General features: G+C 40.4%; 1 protein-coding gene across 1 annotated transcript in view; it reads right to left on the reverse strand.

Annotated features, from left to right (window-relative positions):
- SERPINI1 (serpin peptidase inhibitor, clade I (neuroserpin), member 1) overlaps positions 1-18,991 on the reverse strand; it is a 50,979-nt gene that overhangs the window by 1,172 nt on the left and 30,816 nt on the right. Inside the window, exons 5-6 of the mRNA XM_006890376.1 lie at positions 18,426-18,523; positions 1,533-1,619 (exon numbers count right to left, since the gene is read on the reverse strand). Coding sequence (XP_006890438.1) covers positions 1,533-1,619; positions 18,426-18,523 — 185 coding nt within the window. The remainder of the gene's footprint in view (positions 1-1,532; positions 1,620-18,425; positions 18,524-18,991) is intronic.

Raw genomic sequence — 18,991 nt, forward strand, 5'->3', positions numbered from 1 at the left:
TTTTTCTTTTCAGTCTTATAAATACTCATGGCTTAACGAGAATCATCTCTGATGGAGTATTTATGAAAGGGGGACAAAAAGAAAATACAAAACCTAAAACAAAACCAAACAAATCTCCCAGATAGGACAGTGTCTATCTCAAATCATTATCTTTGTTTGAAATGTGTATTTTTCATATCAAGCCCCCTTATTTCTGGGGAATGGTCAGAATGGCAATAATGAAAGGGAAAGTATGTCAGAGCTGCTGTGTTAGTTTGTATAGCTGGGAAATGGAGTTCTCCTGCAACCTTTAATATGGGACGTTATGGGAAGCTAACTTTTACATTAAATATTTGTAAAAAACAGACTACTGCTTCAGGTTATGAGGGAGGCTGATATCAGCTGGAATGAATCCTGAAGCACTAAGGCAATCCTTAAGCGTTTACAGGATTTTTGCGTCGCCCCTCCCTCCTGAGTCAAGCAGAAGGTTTTCAATAGAGAAAGCTTAGCTTCACCTGTATTCGAGTCTCTCTGTGATTTACTTCCTGGCAATACTCAGTAAGGACAGAAAAGCTGGAATCATTGGGCAGTTCCCTTCAATGGTTCGAGAACTGTTTGCCTCCTGCTTTATCTCTGTTTTTCTCCTATATTCCTGGTGTTCGGTCTCACTATTAATACTTATAAAAAAACTTTGCCCCTGGTCTGCAACAGAACGTTGGGCAGTAGGGTGGTGGGGTTTGGTGTTAAGTACTGACAGTTGCTGGGAAAAGGTCAAAATCATGGGAGATTCCATGGAACTTTCTCGATGCCCAAGATTACTATTTCTATTTCTTCTTGAAAATGTCATTATGAGCAAAAATACTTTTAATAGATAAATAGACACAGAAGCTAGAAATAATGTCTGTAACTATAATTACAGCAGAAGGAAAAACAAATCTTCCTGAAATATGATGATAGGTGCTGCTTATGGGACTAGGTGGGGTGGGGTGTGAGGATCTAAAAAGGAAAAGAGATGATATTTTCAATTAACCAGGGAAGTCAGATTTATCATAATGACCAAGGACATTTGCCATTGTTCTCTGGACACAAGCTTTATGACAAAGTGCTCTTTGAGAAAGAAAAACACTACATCTTACCGCATATTCTTATTTACGTGTGTACTTCTAAAGAATAAAAACTTATTTCCAAAATTAAGAAGCAGCTTTCACAAATAATTAGGTACAGAGAAAAAAGATTCAGGCAGACAGTAGGGAAATATTTAAAATATTTAAGCAGGCAGCACAGCAGGAAATTCTCTTCTCAAAGAACTGGCAAGGTCCTGCTGCCTCTCATTAGAGAGAAAACTGGAGACAGGAGTTACTCTGTTACAGGGTATTAGTGAGAGTGCCTCATGTCCTATTTAGAAAATGCAGACTGTTTCAGCATTGGCGTGGCTTCTGAGTTAGTCTGGGGCTTGATTCAGAAGATGACCCTCACTCCAATATATATTTCTTTAAATAAAATATAGAAAAATTGAGATCATTTTAAAAAACCAACCAAACCCAACTTATTACCTGAGGCAGCAGCTGCTTCTGACCCTTCCTCATTAACCTCTATGAATGACTTGTGAATTGCTTTGGAAAGAAAAATCTCTTTGTTATCTGCCAAAAGAGAACGAAAAGCATTCATTTAGTTCTAGGTAGGGGAACATTTTATTCTTTGCTAAATGGGTTTGTGAGATGTACGAGATTTAAGATACTGATATAATTATTATATGAGACAATGTTATAAACGGTAAGAGCTGGTATAATAGATTAAACAATGGTATAAGATATGAGACGTTGATATAACACGCTAGATAATGTTATAAAATTACCTCTATGATAAGAATATAATATCCAAGACTTGGCTTCTAATTTGCCCTGATTTGATATTCCTTGTTAACCCCTTTATTTTTGCTATTAATTTTGCTATTGTTCATTTCTTATAAAGCCAGAACAAAACCCAAAAACATGACTATCTTTTTTAAAAAATTATTATTTTAAATAAGTTTACAACAGAATATTGAGAGATTTTACCTTTCCTTTTATAAAACGTAATTTCTAATTACCAAAATGTTAAAATTCTTAGCAAAGAAAAATAGAATTCTAGGTTTTAGAAATGTAAATATTAAAATATTTTCTGTTAATTCTTTTTTCTAATTTAACATTAATAGAAATATTTTCTATTAATTCTCTTTAACATTTTATAATTTAACACACATAGAAACTTTTTCTAATAATTCTTTTAAGTGACCTATCTGCAGATTCACGCATTTGCTTTCTCTTAATATCAAAGGAGAGAATACATTTTCCGGATCAGGAGGTCTAGCCTCACAATTGCATCAGGAGGCAACATCATGATAAATGGAGAAAAGATTCAAGTTGTCCAGAACTTCATTTTGTTTGGATCCATAATACTCACGCAAACTGTTGGGTGATCTCCAACTCATACTAACCCTCTGTACAACAGATTAAACCTTGTCCAATTCTCAACCGACCTAAAAGCCTCCAGTGTCTTTAAATCCATTATTGAAGTCACTGCAGCTACCCATCACAGTCAGGATCTTTCTCTCTTTTATTGTCTCTCTGCTTGGCCTGTCATGATGTCCTTTTGCGAGAACGGTGTGAGACAAAGTGTCACAAGCATCCTTGCCTTGACGAGGACCCAAGCTGTACTTCTAAGACTGTTGTTTGTTCTGTTGGAAATCCATGATAGATTCAATACTACTCACCAACACCACAATTCAAAGGGATTATTCTCCAGTCTCCCTTACTCATGGCCCAACCTTCACAAGCATATGAAACACCTGAAAATATTATGGTGTGAGTCATGGGAACTTTAGTTTTCAAACTAATCTCCTTTTTCTTGATCACTTAAAAAGGCCTTGGCAGATTTGCCCAGTACAATATGTCTTTGGTTTCTTGACCGCTGCTGACGCTGTACTTACTAGGTTTCCCCCTTCACTTAATAATATATCCTCAATTTATTCATCTTTAAATAACAGTTATATTAATATGCCTTCCTTTTAGGTATATAAATATACTATAATTCTATCACTGACTGCACTGCACCTCAGGACAGATCTTGAAATGTCCTTTTTGGCAATAAATTTGACACTATTCCTCTTCAATTTCTTCTTCCTGGCATAGTACACCATGTGATTAAAAATAGTCAATTCTAGTCCATTTTATAATTCTAGCGCATTTATTAAGCACACAGACACATTTGGTTTGCTAAACAAACTAATGAATCCCATGACACAAAATATATAATAGTTATTTAGTAGGTAAGTGATACCGAATTATTTTTTAGATTCTGACACTCATTTTCATGTCTGCCAATGAAAGAAAGAGCATACACACGCCAACAGCCAAGACTGCAGGTCTGGATGTAAAAGAGGCAGGATTTAGTTCCTAAATGGAAATGAGTGTCCACATTATGTCCTCAAATATTCTGTGAGGATTTCTTCTCAAAGAAACTGAATGACGTCTCAGTCGTACCCAATTTGCACAATGAAAACTCTGCCAGTGGGTCTAACCTGCTGGCTACAAAGGTCTCTTAAACAAGGACTCTCACTCCTGTCCATCCTGTCCACTGCTCAGAGAGTAACTTCCTCCAGACATCTATTCTTTCACATTCTCTTATTCCCCCCCCCCCAAAGAATGGCTGAAATGAGTATGGTGATCAGAACACTTTGAGGTACTTGTAGCAAGAAGATAAACGAATTAAGGAGGCTGAGGGTTCTTCCAGGAGAGTTAGTTATTTCAGTTTTTAGAAAGGTAATAGGGTAGACAAACTTTTAACAAGATTCATGAAGAAGAAAAGGAAACAGAGACTACTCAAAGAACAAGAGAGGGGATACAGCTAAACATAAAGAATTGTTTTAAAAATTACAAACCTCATATGTATCATTTTCTACTGTTGGATTTTAACCAAATTAATGAAATTGAATTCTTGATGCCTTTGATGCTGGAGAAGAGTCTTGAGGGTACTATGGACTGCTAGGAAAACAAACAGATTCATCCTGGAGAGGGTTAAATCAGGCTGCTCCTTGGAGGCAAGGATTCTGGGGCTTCGTCTGACATACTTTGGACATGTTGTAAGGAGAGACAGATTCTTGGAGTGGGATATCATCCTTGGGAGGTTGGAGGGACAGTGCAGGAGAGGAAGGCCCTGTAGGAGGTGGATTGATTCAGTCACTGGGGTAATCGGGATGGGTGTATAGGAGACAGTGAGATTGACACAGGATAGAGCAGGGTTTAGGGCTATTGTACATAGGGTCGCTATGAGTCGCAAGTGACTTGACGGCACATAACAACAATTCTTACTACCAAACAATTGATACTTTTTTGACAGATGTAGATTTCATGAAACAACCTACACCAACAAGATATAGAATATTTCCATCTCTCCTTTACCTAATTCCTAGTCTATTTAATGCAGATACGCTTGAAAATGAATCATTTTCCCATTATTTGGATAAGTGCAGAGAAATATATACAGTTGCACTAAGGAGAAAAAGAGAGTATCTGAAGAATTCACAAATTAAATCAGCAGGCTAAAACATTCCTGTATCTCAAAATGAATGATACTACGTCCAGATGGTTTTCTAGGTGATATAAAGGAACAGATACAACTGTCTTTTATAAAACCATCATGGACACTAGAAAGAGAATGAAAACGAATCTCTCATCCCTAGCTAGTATTACCTACTGTCGTCCTTGTGATATAAATGCAATACGTTGTTATTGTTGTTAGGTGCCGTCGAGTCGTAGTCAACTCATAGCGACCCTATGAACGAAAGACCTGAGCACTGTTCATAGAGTTTCCGGAGGCAAGCCATTTCGAAAGTGGATGCCACTCCTGCTTCCAAGCTTGTTTTAATCAGGAAGTTCCACCAAACACTGTCCACCATGGATAACCATTATTGCATTTGGCACATCAGTGTCACAGTGTTTGGCATCACAGCAACCACGAGTTACCTCTGTACAGCAAGTGGACAGACCATTATACCACTTAGACCACTATATCACTTTGAACAATGTTTGACAAAAACAATTTAAACCAGGCCTGAGGAGCGCAGATTAAAATCACTCACCTTGGGCTTGATAGAATAACTTTCTGTCCACTAGGCCAACATAGCTGTCTCTATGTGCAATATAAGATTAAAAAAATCATAGGCCAAACTCACCTGTTAAAAGGTAAAAAGTTCTTTAAAATGAGGACAATTAAACCCAGCAAGGATTTTTCAAGGGGTGTCTCAGTGTGTCATGACACCATAGTTGAGAGCTGTTTTTTTCTGACTGCAGTTCACATTAAAAGGGACTGGTCCTTGGAAAGGGACATCATGTTTGGCAGAGTGGAGGGGAAGCGAAGGAGAGGAAGACCTTTGGTGAGATGGATCGATTCTGTGACTGGAGTGGTGGGAATAAGTGCGTTTAGAGACGGCGAGGTTGGCACAGGATAGAACAACATTTAGAGCTCTTGTACATAGGGTCGCTATGAGTCGCAAGCGACTCGATGGCACATAACAACAACAACAACTGGCAAAATTTTTCCAAATATAAACCACTACAGAAATACTATTACATGAATGTGTCTAGCCTTTCCCGTGCTCACTCGGCTTCCCGCTTCTCCTTTCACGTGTAACGTACTTCCATACCTGATCAGTCTGCATTCGAGACTCTTCTACAAGGGTCTCTGACTCATTCACTTAGCCCGAACCTGTGCAGTGTCCAGCATTATCTATGCTCTCCGTCACACTCTGGGTGAACTGCCACAACATGAACACATACATGCTTTTTCTTTAACACAGCAGTCCTGCCGCCCAGACAGACGTCTCTCTGCTTGTAAATAAAGCTCAGTTTTTGGTCCCATGGGATTTTTATTTTCTGACTTGAGATCTCTGGTCTCCTGGATGCTCAAACTTCCTTAAGGCAGGAATCATGTCATTCAGTGTGTAAACGGCCTTTGGTAGTATTGTCATTTTCACAGTATTGAGTCTTCCTATCCATGAGCAAGGGATCTTTTCCCACTTCTCCAGGTCTCTTTTTGTTTCTTGCAGCAATGTTTTGTAATTTTGTTTGAATCAGGTTTGGGGTGAGGCTGAGAAAAATTGGATAAATCATGTATACTGCATTGAAATAGATGAGGGAGAGAACAGTTTAAAAGCAATATATGATTGGATATTATGGTTATGACAAGAGTCCAGAATGAAGGTTGCATAGTGCAGTGTACTCGGGGTGGTTGGATAGTATACCAATAAAGGAATTGTTCTTCTTTTCAAAGAGAAGAGCAAACTGGGAGGGAAGGGTGTGCAGGGAGAAAAATGCAACAATGAATGAATGGAAATCCAAAATCTCTAAATGTTCATTAAAATTAATAAAATAAAATTTAAAAAAAAGAATCATGTCTTTCTTCTTTGTAACCCTGGCTTCTGACACTTCACTGACACCTGATGACTGAGCGAATCTAAGTAGAAGGAGTTTCCTCTTATGCATAACTTTTCACTATTCAACACAGCCAGAGTCCAAGTATGGATTGAGTAATTCTTGAATGAAAAGGTGCAGTTAGTTCAGGTTTGACGGAGCTCTGGTGGCACAGGCCATAGGAAGCTGTGCTGATAACCCAAAAGCAGCACCTCTCCAGTGGTTCGAGTCCAGCAATGGCCCCTGAGGAAAAAAAGACAAACACTCTCCTCCCATACAATTTGAAGCCTTGGAAGCCGAAAGGCGGGGTCAGCTATGAGTCTGTTTAGACTTGACAACAATGAGTTTGAGTTTTGCAACAAAATATAATCAGGTGTAGAAGAAAGATAGACACACATTGATTCTGATGGGCGTCAGAAAAGAGTTTTCAGAAGCAGTGTTTTATTGTCAATCAGAAGTTGACAAAACTAAATTATGGCTTACAACTGCTGTCTGCGTTTGTAAATTTTTACTGAAACACGATTATGCTCATTTGTGTATGTTTATGAATGGTATTCTGTGTTAGGACAACAGAGCTGAAATAGTTTCAACAGAACTAGGGCTCAAAAAGCCTAAAATGTTCCTTGTATAACTCTTTACAGAAAGTTTGTTAACTCATTTTAGCATTTTGAGATGAAGAAAATTAAGGAAGTGGCATGGAGAGAGTAAACTTCAGTAGATATGTAAAAAATGAGAATATTTTCCCACATTGCTAAAATAACAAAGGCTTAAAATGAACCCCATTATTCTAATACAGATCCCATAATCACATTTCCCCAACCCCAGAAAAATCCTTTGTAGCTAGTTTTTGTGTACACCTGGAAAACAATGGATGGTGTCTATGAAAAAAGAAAGATAGACACGACCCTCCTTAGAATCGATGAGATGTTGCCACACATACTATGAGCATGTTATCATGAGAAATATGCACAGTCTTCTGTGCTATTTATGACCCCCTGAAGAGTCAGTTATGAGTCAGTTCTGACTCTCTGGCAATGACTTTGACTTTATTTCACTTTCTACAGCTTTAAGCGTGGTCACTTCAGGGGCACCTAAACTAGAGTGCTGGTAAGTGGTCAGTAACCGCGATAGTTTATTCCTGATGTAAATAATCAGATGACACTTAACTAAAGCAGATGCTTCAGAAAAACGGATGGGCAACAACATTAAAGGGAAAAAAGTATAAAACTATATACACATTGTTGCTGCTGTTGTTGTTGTTGTTGTGTGGCCTCGAGTTGGAACCAACTCAGAGCTGACCATCTGATGGGTTTTCAGAGGCAGTTAATCACAAGGGAGGAGATTGTCCATCCTTCTCCTGCAGAGCAGCTGGTGGATTTGAACCACATGCCTTCGGGACTGCAGCTCTGCTTCTTGCCACTAGGTCACCAAACACTTTAAAATCTGATCAAGTACAAGGTCAAGGGAATAGGACCTACCGTTCAGTATATAGTACATGGTCTTCTTATCTGTTTCAAAGGGAGCAAAACAAAGACCAAACTCAGGCTCCCCAGGGGGTGGAGAGCAGCTATGTCATGGGTTACAAATGTCTGAAGATGTGAACTTGGCCTCAGGACGTTTAACCTTCAGAAAAAACATGTGAGAGCATCTGTGAAAATGAAAAATTATCACAGATTTTGGGGGGGGGGAAATGAAACTTTTTGTTCTGATGGCACAAACTCCAGACAGCCATATGAAAACAAAATACAAGCCGAAAAGATGCTAAGCAAATACAGGCGTGTAGTAATACAGGCAGATCATCGCTACCTCCAGCTTCACTCAACTACCACTCACGTCTGTGTAATTAGTGAACAATCAAGACCATGCCTCCGGCGCAGGGACGTATTAATTGGGAGCTTAGACTTTACCTGTTCTAGTTATTATCCACAATATCGCACACACTGCCCATCGCAAAGGAGACATTCCCCTCATCGATGAACTGAACCAGCATTCAAGGAGATTTATCTAGTGTTATTTTTGTTGTTATGTGCCATCGAGTGGTCGGCAACTCATAACGACCCTGTGTCCAACAGCTCTGAAGCCTGCCCTGTCCTAAGTCAGTCTCCCTGACTCTGACACACCAACCCCCACTGCCCCAGTCACTGTACCAATCCACCTCATCCAGGGTCTTCCTCTCCTGCCTGTCCCTCCATCCTTCCAAGTATGATTCCTTTCTCCAAGGACTGGTTGAAAGAAGAACATGGCCATTGTCCCAGCAACCCCCAGCTTGATCACTCCCTGTAGAAACTTGATAACACCTAAGCTGGTCACATTAAAGACCAGACCAGACAAGGGATCCTGGTAAAAGTCTGAGCTTGATTAAAGAAGCTAAAACCGAAATTCTGAGAAGTACCATCTTAGTCCTCCCCAGGACCCCTATAGAAAGGAAACCCCCCAAACTGCCCGCACGCCATTTTGGATCCTGTCTGCATGCCATGTGGCTGGGTCATTTGACGTCCCTCTCAGACTGCGCAATAAAGGCCTGTTTCGTTTCTTGGGACCAATTCCTTTCTTTATTTCTCTCCCTTGCGCTCTCGTGCTCTTTTTATATCTTAACACTGGTCCCTCCTGGCAACCTGTTCAATGTGCGTCAGACAGAGTTTCAAAAATCCTTGCCTTCAAGGAGAAACTTGGTTTCACCCTCTCCAAGATAGACCTGTTTGTTCGCTTGGTGGCTCACGGTTCAATACTTGTCTACAATTGCGAGCTGGTCTTAGTCATCGGTTTAAACCAAGCAAACAATTGAAAAACATTCTCTCTACTTGACCCAAGTACACAACTCCTTCTGGCCACAATACACACTCTGCTGCCAAAATGACTGGCCTTGCTTCCCCCCAGGCAACCCGGAGCCAGGCTTTTCACAATGGAGAAGATGGGAACAAGGCCAGCAAGCCCGAGGCCCCCCTGAGAAGAGCTGGGCAACAATTCAAGCTCTTCTGAAGGAGAGGGGACAAAGTACTAAAGCATCCAGCCAGCCAGTCACTGAGCAAATCTTTAGCAAGTACCCTCCGCCTGCATACAAGGCACTGTGCAGAGCACCAAAGGCTCTACGTGTCTGTGAACAGAACAGTGTCGCAGGATGACCACCAGGGAAGAAATGCCACTACTTCTCTCGTGACGCTCTTGCTAACGACAGCCAATTCAAATAGCTTTCTGGGTCACCAGGGATATGTTTAAAATACCAAAATGAGGAGTGTAGCGTCGTCACAGAACCAAGAATATCCCAAGTGTCGCATTGCTTCAGTTGCTAAACTATCCTTAGCCTCAGCCCGACCCATGAACTTCAGAAAGGATTCTAGGGTTAGAGCTCTATTTAGGTAGAAATAGTATTTGTATGTTTGTTTTCTAGATAGAGATGGCTATGCTGCTGTGTTTAAGAGCTCTTTGGTCCATTCTGATTCATAGTCATCTTACGAATGACAGAAGAAAATGCTGCCTACACCTGTACCTCACTCACAAATGTTGTTACGTTGCTCACTATTATAACTACTGTGCCATTCTATCTGAGTGTCCTTCTCTTTTCACTGATCCTCCACTTTATCAGGTGTGACGTTCCTCTCCAGGTTCTGGTTCCTTACGATAAAATGCCCAAAGTATCTGAGGGCAATGTCATCTCATTCTTGTTTCTAAGAAGAACTATGTCTCTATTCATCCAAGACAGATTCTATCTTGTTACAAAACTCAAATGCATTTCTGTTGTGGCAGAACTGATTCAGAGCTGACCTTCTCTCCACTGTATGGGAAGAGACTGCCTGTCTTTCTCCCAAAGGAACCACTGCTGGCTTTGAACTGCCCGAAGTAGTGTGGTCTTTAATTAGCAGGGCAATTACCTATAGACTGTGCCACCAGAGTACAAGATTTTGTTATAGAATTGAAAATATTAAATTGCTTGTGAGTTTACTCGTTTATGTACTGAAAACCTCCTTTGTGTCTGATACAGCTGACATACCAGGTATATCAAGATGGTATATTGAGTTGCTTTTGTTACGTGCCATCGAATTGCCTGCGACTCACAGAGACCCTCCGTACAACAGCCATGAACCTTGCTCTATCCCTTGCCAATCTTATTGACTCTGACATTACCCAGGTGATTGAATCAATCCACCTCATTGAGGGTCTTCCCCTCCTGCACTGTCCCTCCACCCACCCAAGCATGACGTCCTTCTCCAAGGACTGGTACCTCCTTGTAACATATCCAAAGTATGTCAGACGAGACTTCCTAATAAGAAAATAGACATCAAAGAACAACACTCAAAAACCCAAACTCATTGCTACCGTTTAGTTGGAAGGGACTCATAGCTGACCCACCAATGGGTTTTCAGCTCCCACAGAAGGAGTTTATCCAGGTTTCTCTCCTCAAGCCCCTAGTGAATTTGAACTGCCAGAGAGGCACCATCTTTGGGTGAGCCCTGCAGTTCTGGATGGACCGTACCACTTGGGTTTGCTTCTATAAGGAACCGCAGCAAAGGAACTCCCAAAGAAGCAATTCTACCCTGCATCACACAGTGCCGTCAGGAGCTGGGAACAACTCAACATCAACTGGTTTGTGTTTCTTCTTTGACTGTCAAGGATAACAATAGTGCATAGAGGAGAACAAGGAGATTACATTCCAAGCAGACGGTCATATCTGCAAAATGCGCAACAGCCAGGGTGATCTGAAGGTGCAGTGGCGCTTGGGCTATGAAGGGGGGGGGGGGGGACAGAGGATGTAGATGTTTGAAGGGCTCTGACCATCCAGCTAAAGAGCGTTGGCCAACGTCCTGGAGTAATAGGACACATGTGCTTTGATTTTGGAAGGATAATGGAAGCAGCTGCAGAAGGTCAAGGAGTGCAGCCTTCCATAGGGATTGAAGCTCAACATCAAGAAAACAAGGATTCTCACCACTGGGCTGAGCGGCAGCATCATGATAGACGGTGAAGAGTTTGAGATTGTCGACAAGCTTTCGTTTGCTTGGCTCCACGATCAATACTCTTGCTACTAGCAGCCAAGAAATTAAAAGGCAAATTGCATTGGGAAAGTCTGCTGTCAGAGACCTCTCCAAAGTACTGAAAAGCAATAATGTCAGTCTTGAGACTAAGGGGCATCTGGTCCAGGCCATGGTCTTCACAATTACTATGCATCAGAAAGCTGGACAATGACTAGGGATGACAGGAGAATTGATGCTTTTGAGCTTTGGTCCTGGAGAAGAGTATGGAATATATCATGGACTGCTAGGAAAACAAACAAGTTTGTCCTGGAGAAGGTGAAGCCAGGCTGCTCCTTGGATGCAAAGATTCTGAAGCTCTATCTGACATACTCTGGACATGTTGCAATGCAGGACCAGTCCTTGGAGAAGGATGTCATGCTTGGGAGGGTGGAGGGTCAGCGCAGGAGAGGAAGACTCTCAAGAAGATGGATTGATTTAGAGACTGGGGCAGTGGGGCTAGGTGTGTCAGAGACAAAAAGATTAGCAGAGGATAGAGCAGGGTTTAGGGCTGTTGTACATAGTAGGGTCACTATGAGATGCAAGTGACTTGGTGGCACATGACAACAACAACAACTGGTTGCAGCAGAAATGAAAGGCGAACTGAATGAGCAGAGTGTTGGAGGTAGAGCCAGCGAGTGTGGTAATGCAACGGTCTAGGCAAGAAAATAGGAGGAGAGCTTGAATTGCTGCGATGGATAAGAAATACAGCCCTCTAATTGACAGGGGCAAGGAGGAAGAGAACAGACCTGTGTAAGATGCAAGATTTAGTGTAACATAAATCTATAGCACTTGAGTGTGACCTGAATCTGGCTTCTGGTGTGGCTCCTTAATTCCTTTATTTTCCTGGCTTCTTTAATAAAGCCCATACTTTATCCTGAAGGATTAAGCACTCTCTCCTTCCCCTTACACCTTCCAAGAGGATTATCTATTAATCCAAATGCTGACAGTCATTCATTTCCATTACAAAAAGCCCCAGCCTTACTCTATAACAGGATCCTCATTGCAACTCTATGAACATTTTAAATTGAACCTGCTGAGAAAAGGATTCTCAATGTGCAGTATATTCCGTGTTTATCATGAGTCTTTACTGTGTTTTATGTTAATGGAAATTTGGAGTCAAAAGCAATCAGCATCCAATTGTGAAGGAAAATGGAATACAATAAATAGCAATTCTTTGGGCAGCCAGCACTAAACTGGGCACTGTAAAAAAACATAAACAAGAACAAAAACAAAAACAAAACAAACAAACCAAAACCAAAAAAAAAAACCCCTAAAACACCAAACCAAAACCAAAACCAAACAAACCCACACATCCCAGTGAGCTCTGGTGGCCTAGTGGCAAAAAGCTGTGCTGCAATCCCAGAGAAGAAGGGTTCGAATCCATCAGATGCTCTGCTGGAGAAGGAGGTACAATCTCGTCCTGTACCAGTCAGATCTGACTTGGTGGTACACACACACACACACACACAAATAAAGAAAATTTAAAAAAACCCCAAAACAACACTATATACCAAATAATACCAAAACCCCACACATCCATGCAGCACAGATCTCCTTGCATAGTGTGACCTCACATGCTGCCGCCCCCTGCCCAACCTTTCCCCCTATCGAAGGCATGACTGCCCCCCTGTTGCTGCAGCAAAGACGTTTTGAGGGCACTGGAGATTTGGCTCCAAGTGAGGGTGCTTCGAGGACTTGCCTTTACGGTGTATCTCTCTTCATAAACCACGGAAGAGTGAAAAGGGACTGTCCCCAAATGCAAGAAGCAAAGTCCACAAAAAATGCAGGATGCCAGACCCGTTGAGCCATTTGATGATACCACCTCCAAGAATCTCCAACACTGTGACTACAGTGTGTACACCTTCTTAGATTTGAACCTGGACTTCTCAAAATGCAGACTGTCTCACCCTGCCTCAGGACGAGAAGCCCCACAGCACTGAGAACTCCAAGGACTGCACTCACATTGTCTTTGCTGCTTTCTTGCTGCAAAAATAAAATCCACTGAACAGTAAAAAAAAAAAATCCGTCTAAATCAATCTCCGCGAGTTTACATATTAGCAGGGAGCATTCCACGCGGAAGCCACAAGTAGACAAGATACAATGTGGTGTCTGCCACCAGAAGAGACAGAATAAGATGGGGATTAAGAAGAAGGACTTCTGATTAGAGTCAAAGTGATTGGATGACGTTGTGGATATTTGAGCTGAGGTTCAGTTCAAGTGGTACAAGAAGGAAGGCATTTCAGGTGGGAGAGATTTCACAGAGATGAGGAATTGGGCAGATGTGAGACTCCGGGCGAGTGTTCAGTTGGGACCGAACACAAGCTGTGGATGTGGAATCAGCAGGAATGAAAGATGGAAGGTGCCGAGGTCTTAATTTCCTGCTGAGCCATGGACAGGGCATGGCTGACCACAGGCAGGCTTGGAACAGGGCCTACGATGATCTGAGGGGGAGCTTTAAGGCGATTAATCTCGGCAGTGGTAGATAAAACGGATTAGATTGGAGGGAGATTGGAAAGCATTTAGGAGGCTGTTGAAATCGTAGAGGGCAGTGGGAATGGGAATCTGAAATAACTGTGCTGCCACGCAATGGGAACTGAAAGCTTGGATTCAAGAGGTCTTAGCAAGTGACAGTCAAGTCACTCCATTATCCAGAAGTGGAGGTAAAGTAAGGTTGGGGTGCTTCCCCCCCACACTGGTAACTCACATTTGCCATTTCTGAAGAACTAGACATTTTTTTATTACATAATATAAGAATGTAGCAGTGTCACAATTGACATGCTCAATGAGAGCTTTCAAATTTTCTATTTAATGCTATTCTAAAATGTTTTTCCTGGTATTTTTAGCCAAAAAAAATTAGTTGAAAAATGAATATAGGCATTGAGTACAATTCCAAACTATCTAAATGGTATATAAAATGAAACTTCGCATGTCTTCTAAAATGCTTTCTTTGTTCAGTGTTGGGGAAGTAACCACACTTTCTAATCTACGATTTCCATGAGTTCTGTGCGTTTAAAAACCTGTATTCAAGTTCATAACCTCCCCTTCTGCCATTTGACTCCATATGCTCCCTTTCAGGCCTTTCATGCTTTCTGAGTCCACAGGACTTTCTCTACTTCTGCACTATAGATATTCGGGCCAAGCTCATTTGTATGGAGTTTCTGTGTCAATTGTTGCTTCGTAGCATCCCTGGACTCTTCCCACCATACGAACTGCCTCCAAGCCAAACCTCACTCTCATCAAGTAACCCTCAACTCACAGTGGCCCTCCAGATTTCTAAGGATGTAGATCTTCATGAGAGGAGACTATTCATCCAGTGTATTTGAACTGCTGGCATTTCAGTTAACAACCTGATCCTTTATGCACTATGTACTGGAGACACTGCCAGATGTGCCCGAAAGAGAAACATCTTGGGCCAACAAGGTTTTCATCAGTTGGAGAAGCAAAAAAACCCCTAGAATGTTGTAATGGATACAAGCTATCCAAAGAAGAGCACGTGGTGTTCAAATAATGCAGAGGAGGAAAATGCTACAGGATTTAGAGGAAGCACAGAGGCTATTTTTACAGTGTTGTCAATAGTTTTTGAATGACTGAATCATACGTGTGTGTGTGTGAGAGAGAGAGAGAGAGAGAGAAAGAAGAGAGGAGAGAGAGGAGAGAGAGAGGAGAGAGAAGAGAGAAAGAGGAGAAAGAGAGAGAGGAGAGAGAGAGAGAAAGAAGAGAGGAGAGAGAGAGAGAGAGAGAGAGAGAGAGAGAGAGAAGAGAGAGAGAGATATGGAGATCAAGAACATAAGAAGATTAAAGTGACAAGTATGTTGGAGCTACTGAGACTCTGGAAGACCAGTAGGTCTAATTTCATAATCTAAGCATTCCCATTGAAATATTTCAGGACTCACTTTATATCTTTCTTCAGGTGATCCTTAAGACCTGAATTAGTGGTGTGAGGATGGCAAATCATGAATGTCTTAATGATGTTTTCAGAAGGGCACGTTTCTAAGAAATGCAACATGTAAGAAAGCTTTTTCTTTTTGCTTCCCTCTGCTTTCCCCTTTGTGGTTGCTCTGTGCCATCGAGTTGCCTATGACTCAAAGCGACCCTATGTACGACAGCTCTGAAGCCTGCCCTGTCCTGGGCCAGTCTCACTGACTCTGACACACATACTCCCAGTGCCCCAGTTACTGTATCGGTCAAGCTCATCTGGGTCTTCCTCTCCTATGCCATCCCTCCACCCTTCCAAGCATGATGTCCTTCTCCAAAGAACAGTCCCTCCTGGACACATGTCCAAAGTATGTGAGATGGAGCTTTAAAATCCTAGCCTCCAAGGAAAAACTTGGGTTCACCCTCTCCAAGACAGATGTGTTTGCTTTCTTGGCATTCCACATTATGTTCAAGACTCTTCTCCAGCACCACAACTCAAAGGCATCAATTCTTCTTCTGTCATCCTTAGTCATCGTCTAGCTTGCTAATGCATAACAAGTAATTGTGAAGACCATGGCCTGGACCAGGCACATCTTAGCCTCTAGAAAAGCATCGCTGCTTCTCAGTATTTAGGAGAGGTTCCTGACAGCAGACTTTCCCAGTGCAGTTTGTCTTTTGATTTCCTGACTGCTGGTACGAAGAGCATTGACTGTAGAGCCAAGCAAGCTGAAGCTGTTAACAATCTGCATCTCTTCTCTGCTCATCTTTCTCCTGTGAGGTATAATCTTTGGGTTAGAATGGATTTCCCTATGAAGTCTGCCCCTAGAGCTGCTTATTCTTATAACCGTTGTTGTTGTGGTTTGAGTTGGACTTGATCCCATTGCTGATCCTCCAGTTAGATTACAGAGGCTGTAAATCACATGGGAGGAGATTGCCCGTATTTCTTTCATGAAGCAACTGATAGATAGAAAGTCATGTCACTGGGTTGGCAAAGGAACTCCTTCCTGCTAGGCTACCAAAACTCCATATCGGTATCACAGACATTTTGAAAAGGACTATTAGTACTTTGGACTGTCAGCTTTTCAAATAAGGGATTATGGTCTCTTTAGGGTATATGGTTATCACAGGAATCCTAAATTAAGGTTGCACAGTGGAGTGCATTCGGGCTGGGAGCATTGGATACCAATGAAGGAGTTTATCTGCTGCTTTTCGAAGGGAGGAGCGAACTGGGGGCGGGGGAGGGGTAGAGAAAAAAGTGCAACAATGAATGGAAATCCAAAATCTCTGTAAATGTTCATTAAAAGAAAAATAACATTTTTTAAAAAAGAAACAAAACAAAAAAAGAGTTTGAAGTTGTGGCATCAAATACATAAGGGTCACCTCATTGCTATAAAATGTGTGATCAGAAAATAATCCACTTAACCTTAAATCTGGGAAGTGAAGCTTTTTTGGATCAGAGATCCATTAAGAATTTATTGGAAGATCCATTATCTTTCTCTATCTCTCTGTATCTCTTCTCTCTCTTCTTTTTTTTTTACAAAGCATATTGGTTTTTCATTAAATCATTGATAGATTTTTTTCCATTCATTCATTTTTGCATTTTTCTCCCTACACACCCCTCCCCCTCCCAATTTGTTCTTCTCTTTGAAAAATGAAAGAAAAATTCTTTCATCATTATACAATCTCTCCCCCCAAGTCCACTCCACAGTCCAGCCTTCATTCTGGACTCCTGTCATGGCAATAATACCTAATCCTGTATTCCTTTTAAACAGGTATCTCCTCTTTTTTATACACGTTGTATCATTGTTAGGTGCTACCGAGTTGAGTACAACTCATAGAGACCCTATGATCAAAAGATCTGAATCCTGTTCTATCCTGTGCTATCCTTTTATACAAATACACCCCAAATACACCCTGTGCAGTACAGCAGTTCTGATGCTACCTCATCGACCTTCCGAAATTCAATCCCTGGGTCCTTCCACTGAAGGTGCAGAAGTTTTTGCTTGAGTTCTTTTTAATGGGAAATTTATCATTAATGAATTGCTCATAAAGAAAATTTACAAATTTAATTTCTTTTGTCATAATACATACCTATTTTAAATGCAAATACTTTATTTTTTTTTAGAAAACAATGTTTATTGAAACTCTCAAAGGTTAAAGAGAACCAATGGTGCATTTGGGTACCATAACAGAAAAATCTCACAGGAATGAACAAAACCAAACATGACAAAATTCACATTTCCATGTAACTGCTACAAGTGAATGTAAATGACATGCAAATAAAATTGAACTTGAATTAGATTCTGTTTTCTTTCTCATGCTCTATAGAAATGTCAAAATATAATCATTATATGAGTTATATTTGTTCACTGGTATCTCATTTCACTGATTAATTTCTTGGAGTTGGCCACATAAGAGTACTTCCAAAAGCATTTTTACATATTCTAAAATTGAGTATTTTAGAATTGTGACATTAGTAGAATGTTCTAATAAAATAATTCAACAGAATTTGCTTGTTGGAATGTATAAGATAATCGCTCAACAGATTAGGGTGCCAGGTATTTGTAAAAGCTCCTTCGAACCCATAATTTTGTATGAGTGCTTAGGGAAAAAAATACACAATTTCACTGGGAATTCATTATTATGTCAAATGTGTTGAGTTATAACAATAAATATTAAGTTATCCTCTCTTCTATTTCCCCCATAGGAGTTATTACAAGAGGACATACTGAGAAAGTTAATCAACATATTTATTGATTATCTAATCTACAAGGCACTGTATCATACAGGATAAGGAATCTAAAGCTTAATAATACAAGCCTCTCTGAGAAGAAATCTATTTTATTCTATATTATGTTTTTTATAATTTAAGATAAGGTAAGGAACAGAACAATATAAACCTAATGTGATAACTATATTTCTGGCTTTCCTTTTAGACATTCAATATATTTCTTATTAGATCTATCTGGCAGGTGATCTTTTACCTGAAAATTCTATCAAAAACAGAGGATTCAACATCTACATTTTAGAAAGCTTTCATGGAACATATTTTTTAAAGTTGATGTTTCTTTCTTACCAGACAGGTCTGTCAAATTTGCATTTTTTATGAAAACTTCAGTTATTCCGAGACCCTTCAAAAGATCTTTTAAATCAATTTCCTGTTCCACTGTGAATCTGGAGAACATATAAGAGGAAAAGTATTTAGTTACAGCAATTTAAATCTCAATCACTTAGAAGAAGAAAAACATGTTAGATACGTTCATTTTTTTTTAGATATGCTGATTTTTTAGAAGAGTGTGAATTATGCTAAAATTGGCTTTTGACAGCAAATAGCATTTGATTGTGCCATGAAAATAAAGTGCCAGCAAAGAGATGATGTAATAAAATTGGAATTAAGTTCTTAAGTGTGTGGGGAAAATATATATAGAGAGACACCATGAGAGATGATGGTTTGTGAAATCAGGACTCATTACTACACAACTCTGTGAGATTGCAAAGAAATTGTTTTCAAAATCATTCAATCTAAGAAGTACATTTTGTTTTTTTAAGATGGCGATGACTAATCCCATATTTACCCATCCATTTATGCTATTCTCATAGAAAGGGCCAAGTCAGGGTCATGTCTCTTGTCTAATGAATGTA

The sequence above is a fragment of the Elephantulus edwardii genome, unplaced genomic scaffold (assembly GCF_000299155.1).
Source record: "Elephantulus edwardii isolate Elephantulus edwardi_28Jun2011 unplaced genomic scaffold, EleEdw1.0 scaffold00088, whole genome shotgun sequence".
Classification (NCBI taxonomy): domain Eukaryota; kingdom Metazoa; phylum Chordata; class Mammalia; order Macroscelidea; family Macroscelididae; genus Elephantulus; species Elephantulus edwardii.